Below are 15354 nucleotides of genomic sequence, written 5' to 3'. Positions count from 1 at the left end.
GCAATTTACACACATTCTTGGTGTCCTCTTATGCAATGACCTTCATAAAGGGCAAATTCTATAATGGGACTCTTATTTGGAGCCTAATCTGTAAAGAAGGTAGACACCTATTTTTCTTTATAGAATACTAACTTATTAGGGCAGATATGTGTCTGCATTTGAAGCATAATCATAGACATCAGCCATAAAGCTTGTGTACTGCAAATGCTTGCACGCAGATTGCTGGAAAATGTATATAAGTTTTAGTACTCCATAATTTACACATGCAACTGTGCCCCCTGCCCTCATCTTCAAACTACGTGCCATTGCATTTCGGTGTCATGTTACAGAATAGCGTACAGCTGGAATACTGGCATTTATATGCATATTATTATATGCAAATTCCAGAAATTACTAAAAACTAACTTGTTCAAAAAAAGGCATACCCTAACGATCCAACTGAAATGCCTTAACCCAGCAACACAACAAAACCAAAGCTCATACTGGACATAACTTAACTCTTCTTCTTACGATTCCCCAATGTATCTGTCACACACGAACTTTATCACAACCTCACTTTGTATTTGTTATAACCGGTATTGGCGATCGCCTCTACGGTACTATGTAAGCCACATCGAGCCTGCAAATAGGTGGGAAAATGTGGGATACAAATAAATAAATAAAAATAAATATTATGCATTGACAGAATCAATTTTCCTCCAGAATCCGCTCTATAAATTTTGGGAGTAATTTTCGATAGATGTTTTTACATTTGCACCTCAGATAAAGGTAATGGCAACTTAAGTTTTCAAGTTATTATGGAAATTGAGATGAATCAGATCTAATTTCACTCCTGATGCTTTCAGAATGATTACACAAACGATGGTACTAGCCTTTGCCGATTATTGCAACATCATCTACTTGGGCTGTAAAGAGATTTCTCATAAAGAAAATTGAGATGCTGCTAAATACTACAGCCTGAATCATTTTTAAAGCTTCAAAATTTGAGAGGGCTATACTTTTGTTGTTGCACTTGCTGGCACGACAAAGCATTATATTCAAGCTACGTTCGTTAGTTTTCTTGATTCTGCATGGTTGTGCTCTAAGCTATATGTTTTTGCTTATTCATTTATCAATTAGATAAGAAATTCCCTAGATTCAAGTCCTGAATCTAGGGAATTGCTAAATTTACATTATCCTGACCCCAGGAAGACTGTTTATAAGAAGCTTTTTTTTTTCCCAGTAACGTTTGCATATCATGCTGCAAGTCATTGGAATGAGCTTCCACGTGTGATTAGGTATCAGACAAATTATGGCAAATTTCGAAAACTGCTGAAGACTTATTTGTTTAGGAAGTATTTGGTCTTCAGATGATTTTATTTGTTTTTAATAACAACATTTTGTAATGTTCCTGGGAATGTCCAGCTTCTTATCTTGTAAGCCATACCTAAATCTGCACTACCCTAGCTGCAAAGGACTACGCATCCAGTTTTTTCTACATCAGCACACAACTGTGGAACGCACTACCAAAAGCCGTGAAAACCACATACGACCACCTACACTTCAGAAAAACACTAAAAACTCACCTGTTTAAAAAGGCATACCATTCCGAGCCAACTTAAATGCCTGATCTACGCAACAAAACAACACTAAAGTTCGTAACGATCTTTAGATAACTATAACGAAGTACGATTCCTTTATGTGGTCCTTCCACATGAACCTTTCCTACCACAATACAACCTTGTATTTGTTTACTCCGGAGGCCACATACACCTCTCTGGCACTATATGTAAGCCACATTGAGCCTGCAAATAAGTGGGGAAAATGTGGGGTACAAATGTAACAAATAAAATAAATAAATAAAATAAACTCAGGAGACGTGTGGGATATAAATGTCCTTGTTACGTTCCTCACCTGGTTCCAGGTCTGCGTGGCCGATTCGCCGGCGAGGTGCGGTCCGACAGAGATAGCCGGCTATTTTGGTAATGGTTCTCCAGGATAGGTCGGCCATCTTGGGATGGGAATCTCAGCTTGTGGCAGCCATCTTGGGGTTGGCCGGCTGCAGGAAGGAAGCCCGTATTTGGGCGTTGGGTTTCTCTGTTGATGGGGACAGCCATCTTGTTTCAGCTGCACATGTTTTAGCCTGATTCCTTCACTATTTAAAGCACTGCCTCCAGGCCTTCAGTGCTTCGGCCTCAATTGTTCTGAGGAGTTGCTGTCGGAGTGCTGTTCGCCGACCATCTTCTGTTCCTGTTTTCCTGTGTACCGGACCTTGGCTAGTTTTCTCGGATTACGCTTGTTTGCTGCCTGCCTTGACCCTGGACTGATTTTGACTATTCTTGCCTATCGGAGTACTGGTTCTGGACTGTGTCTGTTTCCTGCCATCCTGGTCAGCGGCTGTGCAACCCCGCCGGTTCCAGAAGTCCTGGTGGCCACCTGCAGCTGGGAGCTCAACTCTCGGTGAACGGTGGTCGCTTCCCAGGTGAAGCTAGGGGTTGTCTGGCTGCTTGACCGAGTGCGGCATCACTCCATCTCAGCCGTGCTCAGTCGTGGCACAGGGGCTCACTACTACCGGGTCATAACAGTCATAGTGTAATGTAATGTAATAAATGCTGGTATTCTGGTCATTTACATGTGTTCTTTGCCTCTAAGGGTTGAAACTCACTTGACAGAATTACCCCCACAGAAATCATTAATTAAACTCCAAAGTCAGTGATTTTTTCAGAAATGCCAGCTGCGATGTTCAAATGAAATCCAAATTGTTAACGCTGCTGTTTGGATCCAGGCTCAGCTCTTTCTTGCTCGTCATCTGTAAGGTTAACAAGTGTAGCTTCTCAGGGCTCATCCAGTTCATTTTATACCCTCTGTCTTCCAGTATTCTATTCTGTGTTCTTTATTGTACTGAGGCACGCTCCGTTAATTGAAAATTTCTGGTAAATAGAGATGAATAAACTTTAATTTTTGCTTGTTCTACATCCTCTGTGATTATTCCCCTGTTGCATCCTTAAATAGACTTATAGCATCCTTCATTAATTTTTTGTTATTGATGTACTTGAATATTCCTCTGGGGTAGTGTTTAACCACAATACCAATCTGGGTTTTTTTTCCTTCTTCATTTTGTGACTTGGCTAATGTTATCCCTGTATTGAGGTATCTGCTGCCTTCAAACTTCCCCATGATACACACCCTCATTTTTCATTGCTATTCTCTTTCTTATTTCTCACTATAGAAATGATCCCAGAACGTAGAGGCTTTCCCTCTCTTTATTTCTGTTATAAGCTACATTGGGTCGCCTCTGTTTTCTGCCATACTTTTTCTTTATATTATGAGGTTTCCCTCCAGCCATATCTTCCATTTCACTTTCGGTATCCTAACCTCTAAGCTCTTCTACCCCAGCAGCTGTAGCAATAATATATTTCATCTGTTCAAAAACGGAACTGTTTGACAATGTGGCACTTTGAATTTGCCATCTACCCTTTCAATTTTTGTCAATGAAAGCACATTATGTTCTAAATGTTCTCTAACCACCAGCTCCTCATTATTTCTTCTGATAAGCCTCAGAAAGACCGCCTGTCTGTTTGGCTCTTTAGCTACTTGTGACGTGTTTCCAGCTTCTAGTAAATGCAAAACACACTCCATCTATCAAGGGTGCAAATTTCATTCTACTATAAATAGTTACAGAGTGAAGTCCTCCAATATAACAGCAGGTCCTAATCTGACCCTTTTTTCTTCCTGTTTGTAGAGCTTAGCACCACTTACATTTGGCGACTTATAATCAATACCAAAATAAAGTTCTTTATTGTTCTGTTCTCAGAAGCTACCTTTAGGTTATTTCTAAATTTAGAATTTAATTTTGACCATGCATTCATGTAAACCACCACCCTGAATGTGAATACAATTATCTATGACTGCTATCTAATAATGGGTTAGATCTCGCTGTATTTCCAAGATATCAGTTATACGTGACAACTGACTTATTTTGGCTTCACATCTTCTTTTTAATTTTTGCTACATATCTATGTGAGGAAAGCTTACTGGAAATGTCTTTCTTTTATGGTTTAATGGCTTTAGGTGTGTACATCTGGTACAATCTGCAGCGGATCGAGACGTGTTTTTAGAAGAACGTTTTGGGATTTTCATTTCCAACCTAAGAGAACACTGGTTTGGCCCCTGAGGAAGGCGCTTCTCTGTGCTGAAACACGGCCCATGTCGGGTCCATTTCATTAAAGATTAAAGACTGTACCATTGCTCCAGTCTTGAAGGCCCTTTTGTACTTTTTCCTGCTGCTTTTCACAGACTTTGGAACAGTATTCTTGGCAGGACAGTGCAGTTGGTTTATTGTTGCCTTCTGTGGTTCAGCACCTGGTCTTCCCGGATGGTCTACCATCCAGATACTAGCCAGTCCCAGCTCTTCATAGCTTTCAAGATCTGCCCAATTCAGTCTCAAGCTCACTCCAATTGCCTTGGGGGGGCTTATGCTTTTATTATTGCCTGTTCCCACATTACCCCTGCATCCCAGTTATCCTGATCTTTCTTGCTATTCTTTCTCCCCTTCACTACTCCTGCAACCAATTAGTCACCCTCTTCCCTGTTATACCTACCACTGTCGGTAACTGACCTGATCGATATAGGTGATGTTATCCCCAGCAGGCATTTCATTTTACCAAAATCTCAAACCCAATCTCTGTTGCATCAAGAAGTCAGCTATTTCTGATCGTTCTTTGTCCATCTTCAGTGCCATCCCGTGCTGTCCAATTTACCTCACTCACATTCGCTGGTGGAATATGTCTACTGTGGTTGCTCATATAACTTGATATTTCTTTCAAATTCTGTTACCCTGCTGTTACTCACTCTGCCTCTCTACCTCTTCATCTTCAGAGAAAAGGTGAGCGTTCAGGTTGCCAAGATATGAGTAATTTAATCTAGCTGGAATAACAAGATCCTAATTTGGTATAAAACTAGCACCAGTCGCCTGAGATGATCCCCATTCCTGCGGCTCGGCCACTCCGCTCCCGCCACCACCGGCGCGGCATCCACCCCCGGCTTGGGCCTGCTACTAATTGTAGTGGACTTGAACTGAATAATTTCTGGGGAGGGGAGGTTTCATGATAGCATTGTGCTTATTATTTCAATCAGTTTTTTTTGTACAAGTTTAGCTTCATTTGTCTTTATTTGAAATTTTGTAAATAAAAAAATGTTCTAAAAATGGAATAATCTTATCAATGGGATGGAGCTAGGGCGGGGGCGGGGCCAGGGTGGGGGCCCCACCAAATTGGTCTGCATAGGGCCCCGCACTTGCTAAGACCGGCCCTGCTACTACTTATCATTTCTATAGCGCTACAAGGCATATGCAGCTTACAATCTAGATAAGACAGGCAGACAGACAGAACAATTAAGGGTAAGGGAATAAAAAGAGGTGAGGCTAAAAGGACAGGGCAAGTGAGGGGTAGGAGTCAAAAGCAGTGGTAAAGAGGTGGGCTTTAAGTTTGGACTTGAAAACGGCCAAAGAGGGGGCTAGACGTACAGGCTCGGGAAGTCTATTCCAGGCATGAGGTGCAGCAAGATAAAAGGAACGGAGCCTGGAATTAGCAGTAGAGGAGAAGGGGACAGACAAGAGAGATTTATCAACAGAACGGAGTACCCGAGGGTGGCCGTAGGGAGAGACGAGAGTGGAGAGGTACTGGGGAGCTGCAGAGTGAATGCACTTGTAGGTCAATAAGAGACGTTTGAATTGAATGCGGAAACGGATAGGGAGCCAGTGAAGTGACTTAAGGAGAGGGCTAATGTGAGCATAGCGACTTTGGCGGAAAATGATTATGGACTGAGATAACTGTAGCCCCTTTCAAAATTCATATGGATGATGTCCTCTAAAGCTTACGGGTTTGAATAGGTACTATAGTGGGTAGCACAGAGAAACTTGAGTTTTAGGGGGTCTTTTACTAAGCGAAGGTAAGCCCAATGTAGGCTTACCACTTGCTAAACTGGAAGTACCGCCGGCCTACCGCAGAAGGCTGGCAGTAGTTCTCACCCCCAGCGTGCGCCATATTTGTAGCGCCAGTGTTTACCCGGCAGTAATTGGGCAGTGCCACTCACTGCCTGGTTGCTGCTGGGTTAGTATGGGATCTCCTCCCCACCCCCCACCCCCCGAAATGGCTGCATGGCAAGTACTTCACTTGCCATGAAGCCATTTCTTTAAAAAAAAAACCCTAGCCTTAGTACATAAGTACATAAGCACTGCCACGCTGGAAAAAGACCAAAGGTCCATCAAGCCCAGCACTCTGTCTCCGACAGCGGCCAATCCAGGCCCCAAGAACCTGGCAAAAACCCCAAATTTAATAATGATCAATGGACATTTCCTTCAGGAATTTGTCCAGACCCCCTTTAAACTCAGCAAGGCCAGTTGCCGTCACTACCTTCTCCGACAATGAGTTCCAGAGTCTAACCATGTGCTGAGTAAAGAAAAACTTTCTCCGATTTGTTTTAAACCTACCACATTCTAATTTACCCATTGTGGTAAAAGGGGACCTCAGTGTGCATCAATAAACACGCTGATGCCAGAACGGGCCCCCTTCTGCCACAGCTTAGTAAAAAGACCACTAAGTTCCCTATCCATCACTCAGAGTCATACCTTTAAAATGACTATTAATGGGAATTTTCAAAATGGTACGTTTTCTAAGACAGGGATGTTACAACCATGTCTAATCTACTAATCATTTCTACAGCGCTACTAGACGTACGCAGCACTGTACACATTATATGCAGGTACTTCCTCTGTCCCTAGAGGGCTCACAATCTAAGTTTTTGTACCTGGGGCAATGGAAGGTTAAGTGACTTGCCCAAGGTCACAAGGAGCTGCAGTTGGAATCAAACCCTGGTTGCCAGGATCAAAGCCCGCTGCACTAACCATTAGGCCACTTGTGAATTATTCTGTATGGTACTGTGCACACTGATAAGAATTTTGTAAATATTAATGGTATTGCAACTTATTCAGATTTGCAATTCTTGTCACTGGGCGCCAATCAAAAGTTTGCTTTAGCCGATGTTCCTCAGATAATTATAAAGGAATTTTCAGATTTTTAAGTAACCCTAATGTTAAGAAAGAGAGAGACAGACAGATTTCCCTTTTAAATGTTCTAAGATTCCTTGCTCTACTCAGGCTCAAATAATACTAAAAACAAAAGATCAATGTGCTGATAGTTAAGAAGGTATAATTGTGTAGTGATTGAAAAGCAGTCCCCCACCCATTGCAATAACATTGGGAATTCTGGAATTTTTGAGCACACATCTTATATTATATTATACATTTATCACAGATAGATCACGCAATTTAACTAGTTAGCCGCTATGGACTAGATTCTATATATCACGCTTAAAAAATCTGCGCCAAAATGAAATATGCCTAGGCGTATTCTATAAAGTACGCTAAATGTAGGCATATTCTATAGGACAAGCCTAAATTTCCGTGAGATTTATTGAATACTGCTTTTAACTCCTATTCACTTGTTCAGTACCCATGTCTGTTTTATAATTCCCACTTTAATTTCTTTATCCCTTATTTGTCCTGTTTCTCATGATTAGATTGTAAGCTCTGTCGAACAGAGACTGCCTCTTCATGTTCAAGTGTACAGTGCTGCTTATGTCTAGTAGCACTATAGAAATGATAAGTAGTAGTAGTAGTAGTCTTTGGGATTCCGGAATCTTGCTACTCTTTGAGATTCCGGAATCTTGTTACTCTTTGTCCTTATCCCTTATTCGTCATGTTTGTCTTAATTAGATTGTAAGCTCTGTCGAGCAGGGACTGTCTCTTCATGTTCAAGTGTACAGTGCTGCGTACGTCTGGTAGCGCTATAGAAATGATAAGTAGTAGTAGTAGCAAACTTTGGGATTCCTGAATCTTGCTACTCTTTGGGATTCTGCAAGGAATCTTGTACCTCTTTGGTATTCCGGAATCTTGCTACTCTTTGTCCTTATCCCTTATTTGTCCTGATTGTCTGTCTTGATTAGATTGTAAGCTCTGTCAAGGAGGGACTGTCTCTTTATGTTCAAGTGTACAGCGCTGCGTACATCTAGTAGCGCTATACAAATGATTAGTAGTAGTAGTAGTAGAATATGCTGAGCGCCCATCCGCGTGACTAAATTTAGTTGCGAGCAGTTACGCCAAATAAAACTTGGTTAAATGCCAATGCTTAACTTATATGCGGACTGGATGTATTCTATAACCGCACGCATAGATTTTAGAAATGCCCATGACCCGCCTGTTACATTTGTTCCACATCCATGGCCATGCCCCCTTTTCAACTATTTGACATAGAATTTACTCGCATCACGTTATAGAATATGCTTAGACAGTTCCGTGCATAAATTATAATGCCAATTAGTGTCAATAATTGCTTATTAAGTGGCAATTATTAGCGCTGATTGGCTTAACTAAGTTGTGCACACAAATCCAGAATAAGACTGGATTTGCATGCACATCCTAAGTCACACTATATAGAATCCCAGGGTATGTGTGACCTTGAATATTCAGCGTGAGATAACAGGCTGGCTATCTCTCGCTGAATATTCGCAGATAGCCGGTTAAGTGTAATTTAACCAGCCAGGAGCCATTCCTGGTCGGTTAAATAGCGCTGAATATTGGCCAGATAGTAACAGGATACTGGTGGTCACCACTTTATAGATATATCGAATGACACCAACATAGGAGTAGCAGTGCTGAATACATATATTAATTTAAACACCTGCACCAGTCTTTCAATTAATGTGGTGGCTGCCACTTCTGAATATTGACCTCAATAATTTTATTAAATTACTACTGCAGCAAAAAGATCATTGGATCTAGTAAGCTCAATCTGTCTCCAAAACGATAACCTTGCCCTGATTGGAAAGTTTAGGTGGCTATCCTGCTTATAATCGAACGAGAAAAACGCCCAAGTTCCGACCTAAATCGGGAGATGGACGTTTATCTCACAAAAACGAATAAAGCGGTATAATCGAAAGCCGATTTTTGGACGTTTTCAACTGCAATCCGTCGAGGATGCGGACAAAGTTGATGGGGGCGTGTCAGAGGTGTGGCGAAGGCGGAACTGGGGCGTGGTTATCTGCCGAACAAAGATGGGCGCATTTCACCGATAATGGGAAAAAAGTATGTGTTTTTAGCTAGAATTTAGGACACTTTTCCTGGACCCTGTTTTTTCACGAATAAGGCCCCAAAAAGTGCCCTAAATGACCAGATGACCACTGGAGGGAATCGGGAATGATCTACCCTGACTCCCCCAGTGGTCACTAACCCCCTCCCACCACAAAAAAATGATGTTTCACAACTTTTTATTTTCACCCTCAAATGTCATACCCAGCTCCCTGGCAGCAGTATGCAGGTCACTGGAGGAGTTGTTAGGGGGTGCAGTGGACTTCAGGCAGGTGGACCCAGGCCCATCCCCCCTACCTGTTACAATTGTGCTGCTTAATGCTTATTAGTCGTCCAACCCCCCCAAACCCACTGTACCCACATGTAGGTGCCCCCCTTCACCCCTTAGGGCTATAGTAATGGTGTAGACTTGTGGGCAGTGGGTTTTGAGGGGGATTTGGGGGGCTCAACACACAAGGGAAGGGTGCTATGCACCTGGGAGCTCTTTTACCTTTTTTTTGGGTTTTGTAAAAGTGCCCCCTAGGGTGCCCGGTTGATGTCCTGGCATGTGAGGGGGACCAGTGCACTACGAATCCTGGCCCCTCCCACGAACAAATGCCTTGGATTTATTCGTTTTTGAGCTGGGCGCTTTCATTTTCCATTATCGCTGAAAAACAAAAACGCCCAGCTCACACATTGTTGAATAAAACATGGGCGTCTATTTTTTCCCAAAATACGGTTCGGTCCGCCCCTTCACGGACCCGTTCTTGGAGATAAACGCCCATGGAGATAGGCGTTTTCGTTCAATTATGCCCCTATATGTCACGACATTGCTCTTATTGCCTGTGTATTTCCACATTGATCACCTCATAAAGTACAAATGTTTGTAAGTTAGAAGAAATATACTAATTGGAACTTGGCAGATTAAACAGGAAGGTAGATGCAAGTTTTAAAACAATTTTTGGCATGCTTACAGATCAGTTTATGAATGATAACACGTTTGGAAGATAATCACAATTGTCAATCTTGAATCATTAAACTTGGATTGGCCTCTTTTCTGCAATAAATTATGTAAGGACTAGCCGTTGAGCCCGTAAAAACGGGCTAGTAAAGGAAGGGGGTGTTTGAAAGGCCCCCCCCCCGGATAGGTCGCCGCCGCCGCCACCCCTCCACCCGGGCCGGGTACCTGGCTTCACTATTCAAACCGCCGGAACGCAGCACACAGCTCATCTGAGCTGCCGTCGGCCTTCCTTCTTCTCTGCGTATGTTCCGCCCTCGTGTGACGTAACGTCGGCGAGGGCGGGACACAGGCAGGTAAGGAAGGCCAACGGCAGCTCAGATGAGCAGTGTGCTGCGTTCCGGCGGTTTGAATAGTGAAGCCAGGTACCCGGGCTGGGTGGATGGCGGCGGCGACTCTGGGTGGGTGGGTGGAGCGGTAGCGGCAACCCTGGGGGGGGGGGAGCGGTGGCGACGGCGGTTCCCTCACTCTCAGGTGCGCAGGTTCCCTTTCTGTCACGCCCCCGTCATCACGTATTGACGCGGAGGCGGGACACAGAGGGTCTCTACTGCGCATTTGCGAGTGAGTACGCCTCTTGCCATTTATATGTTTGATTGCGTATTTCAATGATTTAGGTTGAACTTATAAACAGCCTAGTCCAACTCACCACTAGTCCCCCTCAGGAAAAAAAAATCTCTCTCTTCTTTTCCCCATTCCGGCATGTTCTTCCCCACCCCTAGGCAAAGCTGTTCTATTATCTTTCCCCTCCCCTATGCAGCCCCCTTCCTCCTCTCTCTTCTGTATGGCCTTGCTGCTTCTTGCCATTGCCTCCAGTGGAAGGGCCTTGTGGACTTACTGCTTTGGCTGTTACTGAAAGGCCCCAGTAAGTGCCTAAGGCTGAAACTGCTACTCTCTGGCTCACAGGCTGAATATGACACATCTGTTTTCTGTCTTTCAGGGATGAAGAAAAGGCCCCCTTCTCTTCCTTCCCCACTGTAATAGTCCATCTGTCAAAATCCACTCTCTATAGGCAAGTGGATTTTCCAAATCTTGCATATAAATCTATTGAGCTCAAGAGTGATTTCCCTGACTCTCACCTATCTACTCCCATCCTGTTAAGACTGTCACTGAAATGCTTTGATGTTTCGCTCATATATACTCTCATCTACCAACATTTGATTATTTCTGATCGGACGAAGATGGGCAACCTTCGAAAGCTAATCAAGAAATGTACTAAGTTATGTCCAATAAAAAAAGGTTTCATCTTATTTTCTTTTCCATGTTTTATTTCTATTGATTACCCATACACCATAAATCTTATTTCCTGGCGAGATTCCATCTTTCATTGGTACCTTTTTGAAGTCACAGGTTTACATCATTTTAAAACATTCTAAGTGATGCTGCAAAAGGAATGAACACCAGAATGGTAAAACTCTTTATCCTTTTTCGTATAATTCCTTGTTTACTGTATACCATTATTAGCATACAGTTGCACCCCTATTGTCAGTCCCTTCTGGATCTATTGCATGAACAACTGTTTCTCATTAATCCGATCTTTGTGAGCTTTTTTGCTTTTGTTTTTTTATTTATATAGGCGGGCCGAAGAACTCAAAAAACACACTTTAAGGTTTTTAAGATCCAGGGCTGTTTTTCTGCTCCTGCTTGCTTCACCAGAAGGCAACTAATGTGCCATTCAGGAGTGATTAACCCCACAGGGCTTCCATGTGAAATGGCACCAGAATGCCACAGGCAAACTGTTCCATGACTCACGATTGTTTCATTAGTTCCACCAGCAACAGCAGGGTACCAGAACTGGGTCCTAGAAAGTAAAATGCCCCCTTCTGTGCTCACTGGGCTTCCCACTGCCTCTTCTTTGAAAGCAAAAGGGTTTAACTTAGAAGCAGGGCGACAGATGTTTTAATAAGCAAGCGCCTCTTCTGCTTTGAACTCATGTCCTGTGTCTCCTTCAGTCACCAATTGTAAATAGTCCGTGCATGGCACATCTGCATTAGGTCATATACGTTACAGTAAACTTACATGTTTGCATGCATGTGCCTGTGTTTTCACACATGCACTATATTTACGTATGAACCAGTTTATAACATGCATTTGAATATTCAATATATATTATGACTACATATACATGCATCTACCCGTGCTTAGGCATATTCTCTTCTGAGGTGTTTATGAATACACCGCATTCTCACACACGCAGCTTACGATTACGTCTAACATGGCCCTGTGTGCTCACACATGCAATAGATAAGCACCCAAAAGCATAACCAACTGTTTTACACATGTTCATGCATATACAGTACAGATAATAAAGTGCTGTTATGGTACCTTACCTAGCTCCTCAAGCTCAGCAGTCATGGACTTGGAGCGCAGTGTCAGGGTGGTGCTGGGCGCCCTCTTAGGTGGCGGAGGAGCTGAAAGGTAGAGAGAAGCTACTTTGGGTTTTTTGTCCAAGAGTTTTAGAGGAGCTGCCAGGTGAAGGTTCCATTTTTTCTCTACAGCCTGGATCTCCTCGTATTCCCGTGAGGAGGAGTCGCACTGCTGCAGGATCTTATTCAGGCTGCGGTTTGAAGCAAACTTTTTCATGGTTAAAGCATCAGAAAGTTGGAGTTGCCCCAGGGCAAAGGATAATGACAAGGCTGCTGTGTGAGCCTGCGTTGGTCCATAGATGCACACAGTCACTCACAGAGCTCTCTAACAGAGCACTGGATCACCTCATAGTCACTGTAAAAGGTTTCATGCCATAGAGGGCAGGAGAAGTTCGTTAATCCCACTCTTCCACCTACCTGTGACTCTCTTAGGCATCTGATTTTCCCAGGCCTCATTACTTTTGCCATTGAAGGAAGAATAGGAGGGGGCTGCCTGCTTTGGTGGCCTTGAACATGAAATTAAAGACCATAACACAGATGACCCCAGATGTTATGAGTTCAGCCACGATTTATACCACCAGTGTGGTCGCATCCCAGTAATCTGTGCACCGAGAATGTTTCCAAGGACATTTCCATCCCAACCTCTGTCAGAGTTTCTGGGCTCAGTCTCCTCTTAACTGCAGTCACCCATAGAAACCCGGATCCTGTGTCTGTGGTGGGAAAGCAAAGCCCAGGTCTTCAAGAGATATTCATGCTGTGGAGCAGCGGATACCAGACTTCCGAGGGCTGCTCAAGAAGAAAGAGGGTCCCACTGGCCTGAGAGGATCACCCCGGACTCCTCCTTTGCCTCCACCTGAGGAACACAGATTACTCATAGGCCTTCCTCTCTACTTCAGGTGCCTCCTCCTCTCTCTCTCTCTCCCCCTGCTCTCTTTGGAACAATGCATAGGATCCAATGCTCAGGCGTTACCAGGGTAACCAATGCTTCAGACTTCTGCTGAAGCTGCCTGTCCCTGCATCAGAGACCCCAGCATGGGCGTTTCCGAGAGCTGCCAGATATTCTCTTTCAGGCCTCTATTGTATGCACTACAGATCTCCGAGAAAGGAAGACCCTTGTCCTTGGACAAGACAATGTGTAGAGACAGACACAAGGGAAAGAGGCGACGAAAGCACCGCACACAGTCAGAGCAAATCTACCTTTCTCCGTCACAAGCAGCAGGTGTCTCAGCGTTCGCTAGGTCCAGCAGCACTCCAAGAAAGTCCAGCCTATGTGAATGGTTACCCTCCCATAACAAGACCACATCCAAGCTAAAGCAACCACCCAAGGCTTATTCAGAGACAGCATTCCGATTCACATTGCTTCTGTCCAAGGCCACCGTCTTCTGCTGTATCGTACAGAATTTGCAGCTTTAAAAAAAAATCTCTCAGGCCCTCTGACTGCTAACAAAGCAAAGTGAGGGGGTAGCTCAGCCCTCACTAGATGGGGAGGGAGGGGTCTTTGGAAAGAAAGACCAGAGAAAAAAAAAGTAAGAGGTAAAAAAAGAAACGAGAAGAGATTCCCAGTGCAAAATCTCAACAGCAGCACTAGGTACCTACGTCTGTTCCACTGCTAGTGCTTTTGTGCAGTGACAGATTAATTACAGCTCTTTACTGTCACGGCTAGGCTACCAGCTCCTGTAACTCCCGCCTTCTCTACTTCCTCACATTACAGACTGTCTTTCCTCTCTTCCGCTTATCCTTTTCTCATTACAACTTTCTTACATCAGGATCAGATTGTAGACCTGCTAAAATGGGGGTAGGGCTGGGTAAATAAGACCGGCTAATGTGAATATAAAGGACTCCTGATGAGCCTTCCCTGCCTTCTCTTCAGAAGTCCTTGAGCCCTGTAAGCCAAAGTTCGATTACTCATTCACCTGCGCTTTGAGAAACTGCCTCTTGATCTTGAGTAATATTGCAGTGCTGATAATTTCTCTGCTTATCTGATTAACTAGAGAACACACAGTACACTTCAGATTTCTACCACTCGCCTCCACCTACCCTCCCTCTCCTCCTTCCTGTACACATTAATTGATTTGATTTGCTTACTTTATTTCTTGTCTATTAGATTGTAAGCTCTTTGAGCAGGGACTGTCTTTCTTCTATGTTTGTGCAGCGCTGCGTACGCCTTGCAGCGCTATAGAAATGCTAAATAGTAGTAGTAGTACAGTGCTTCTAGTTGTGCACAGAGTATAGGAGTCTAAGTATTCACCAGAATAAAAACTGGCAGCATATTGTGAGCTGCACAGGTGATCTCCGACTTTCTTCACTCTATTTATCGATGTCAGGATGTGAACCATGTCGAGTTCACAAGAAAATGGGGGGGGGGGGGGGGGGGGGGTGTCATATTGCTAGGTTGAAAATGTGAGATGGATAGAGTAGTGCAAGCAGGGCTGTTTTTTGAGGGGGTACTTGGGGGTACTGAGTACCGGCACCTTTTCCATTGTCTGCTAAAATTGACCCATGGTCGCCAAGTTTTAAAGAAAGAACTCAGGTTCTACACACCAATTTTGCCTTGTCATAGATTCTGTGACTGGTTGCAGGCGGCCTGACTATTGAGGGATGGGTCCCTCAGTGATCACCCCAATCCTGAAGGGTGGCCTGGCATTTGAGTACCGGCACCTTTCTCGCTAGAAAAAATGCACTGGGTACAAGGCATGTAAGAGGGAATTAGAGGTGCCCTGTAAAGGTAACCATGAGTTACCCATTTGTTTTAATGCCTGTGATACGTCAGGCTTTAATGATCCATGTACAAAACTAATGACGTGCAGATTGTGGAAGAGTCACCATGACCATGTTAAAGACAGCTTGACTATGCTAAAGCTGCTGCTCTC

The 15354-nt window shown here is 43.8% G+C and overlaps 1 protein-coding gene across 1 annotated transcript in view; it reads right to left on the bottom strand.

Moving 5' to 3' along the window:
- The window catches only part of SHANK3 (SH3 and multiple ankyrin repeat domains 3), a 704425-nt gene that overhangs the window by 130783 nt on the left and 558288 nt on the right, over positions 1-15354 (bottom strand). The window contains exon 17 of the mRNA XM_030215777.1: positions 12449-12529. Coding sequence (XP_030071637.1) covers positions 12449-12529 — 81 coding nt within the window. The remainder of the gene's footprint in view (positions 1-12448; positions 12530-15354) is intronic.

Source organism: Microcaecilia unicolor, chromosome 10 (genome assembly GCF_901765095.1).
Source record: "Microcaecilia unicolor chromosome 10, aMicUni1.1, whole genome shotgun sequence".
NCBI classification, from domain to species: domain Eukaryota; kingdom Metazoa; phylum Chordata; class Amphibia; order Gymnophiona; family Siphonopidae; genus Microcaecilia; species Microcaecilia unicolor.
Note: the sequence above shows the minus strand (reverse complement) of the source record. Positions and strands in the feature narration are given on the sequence as shown.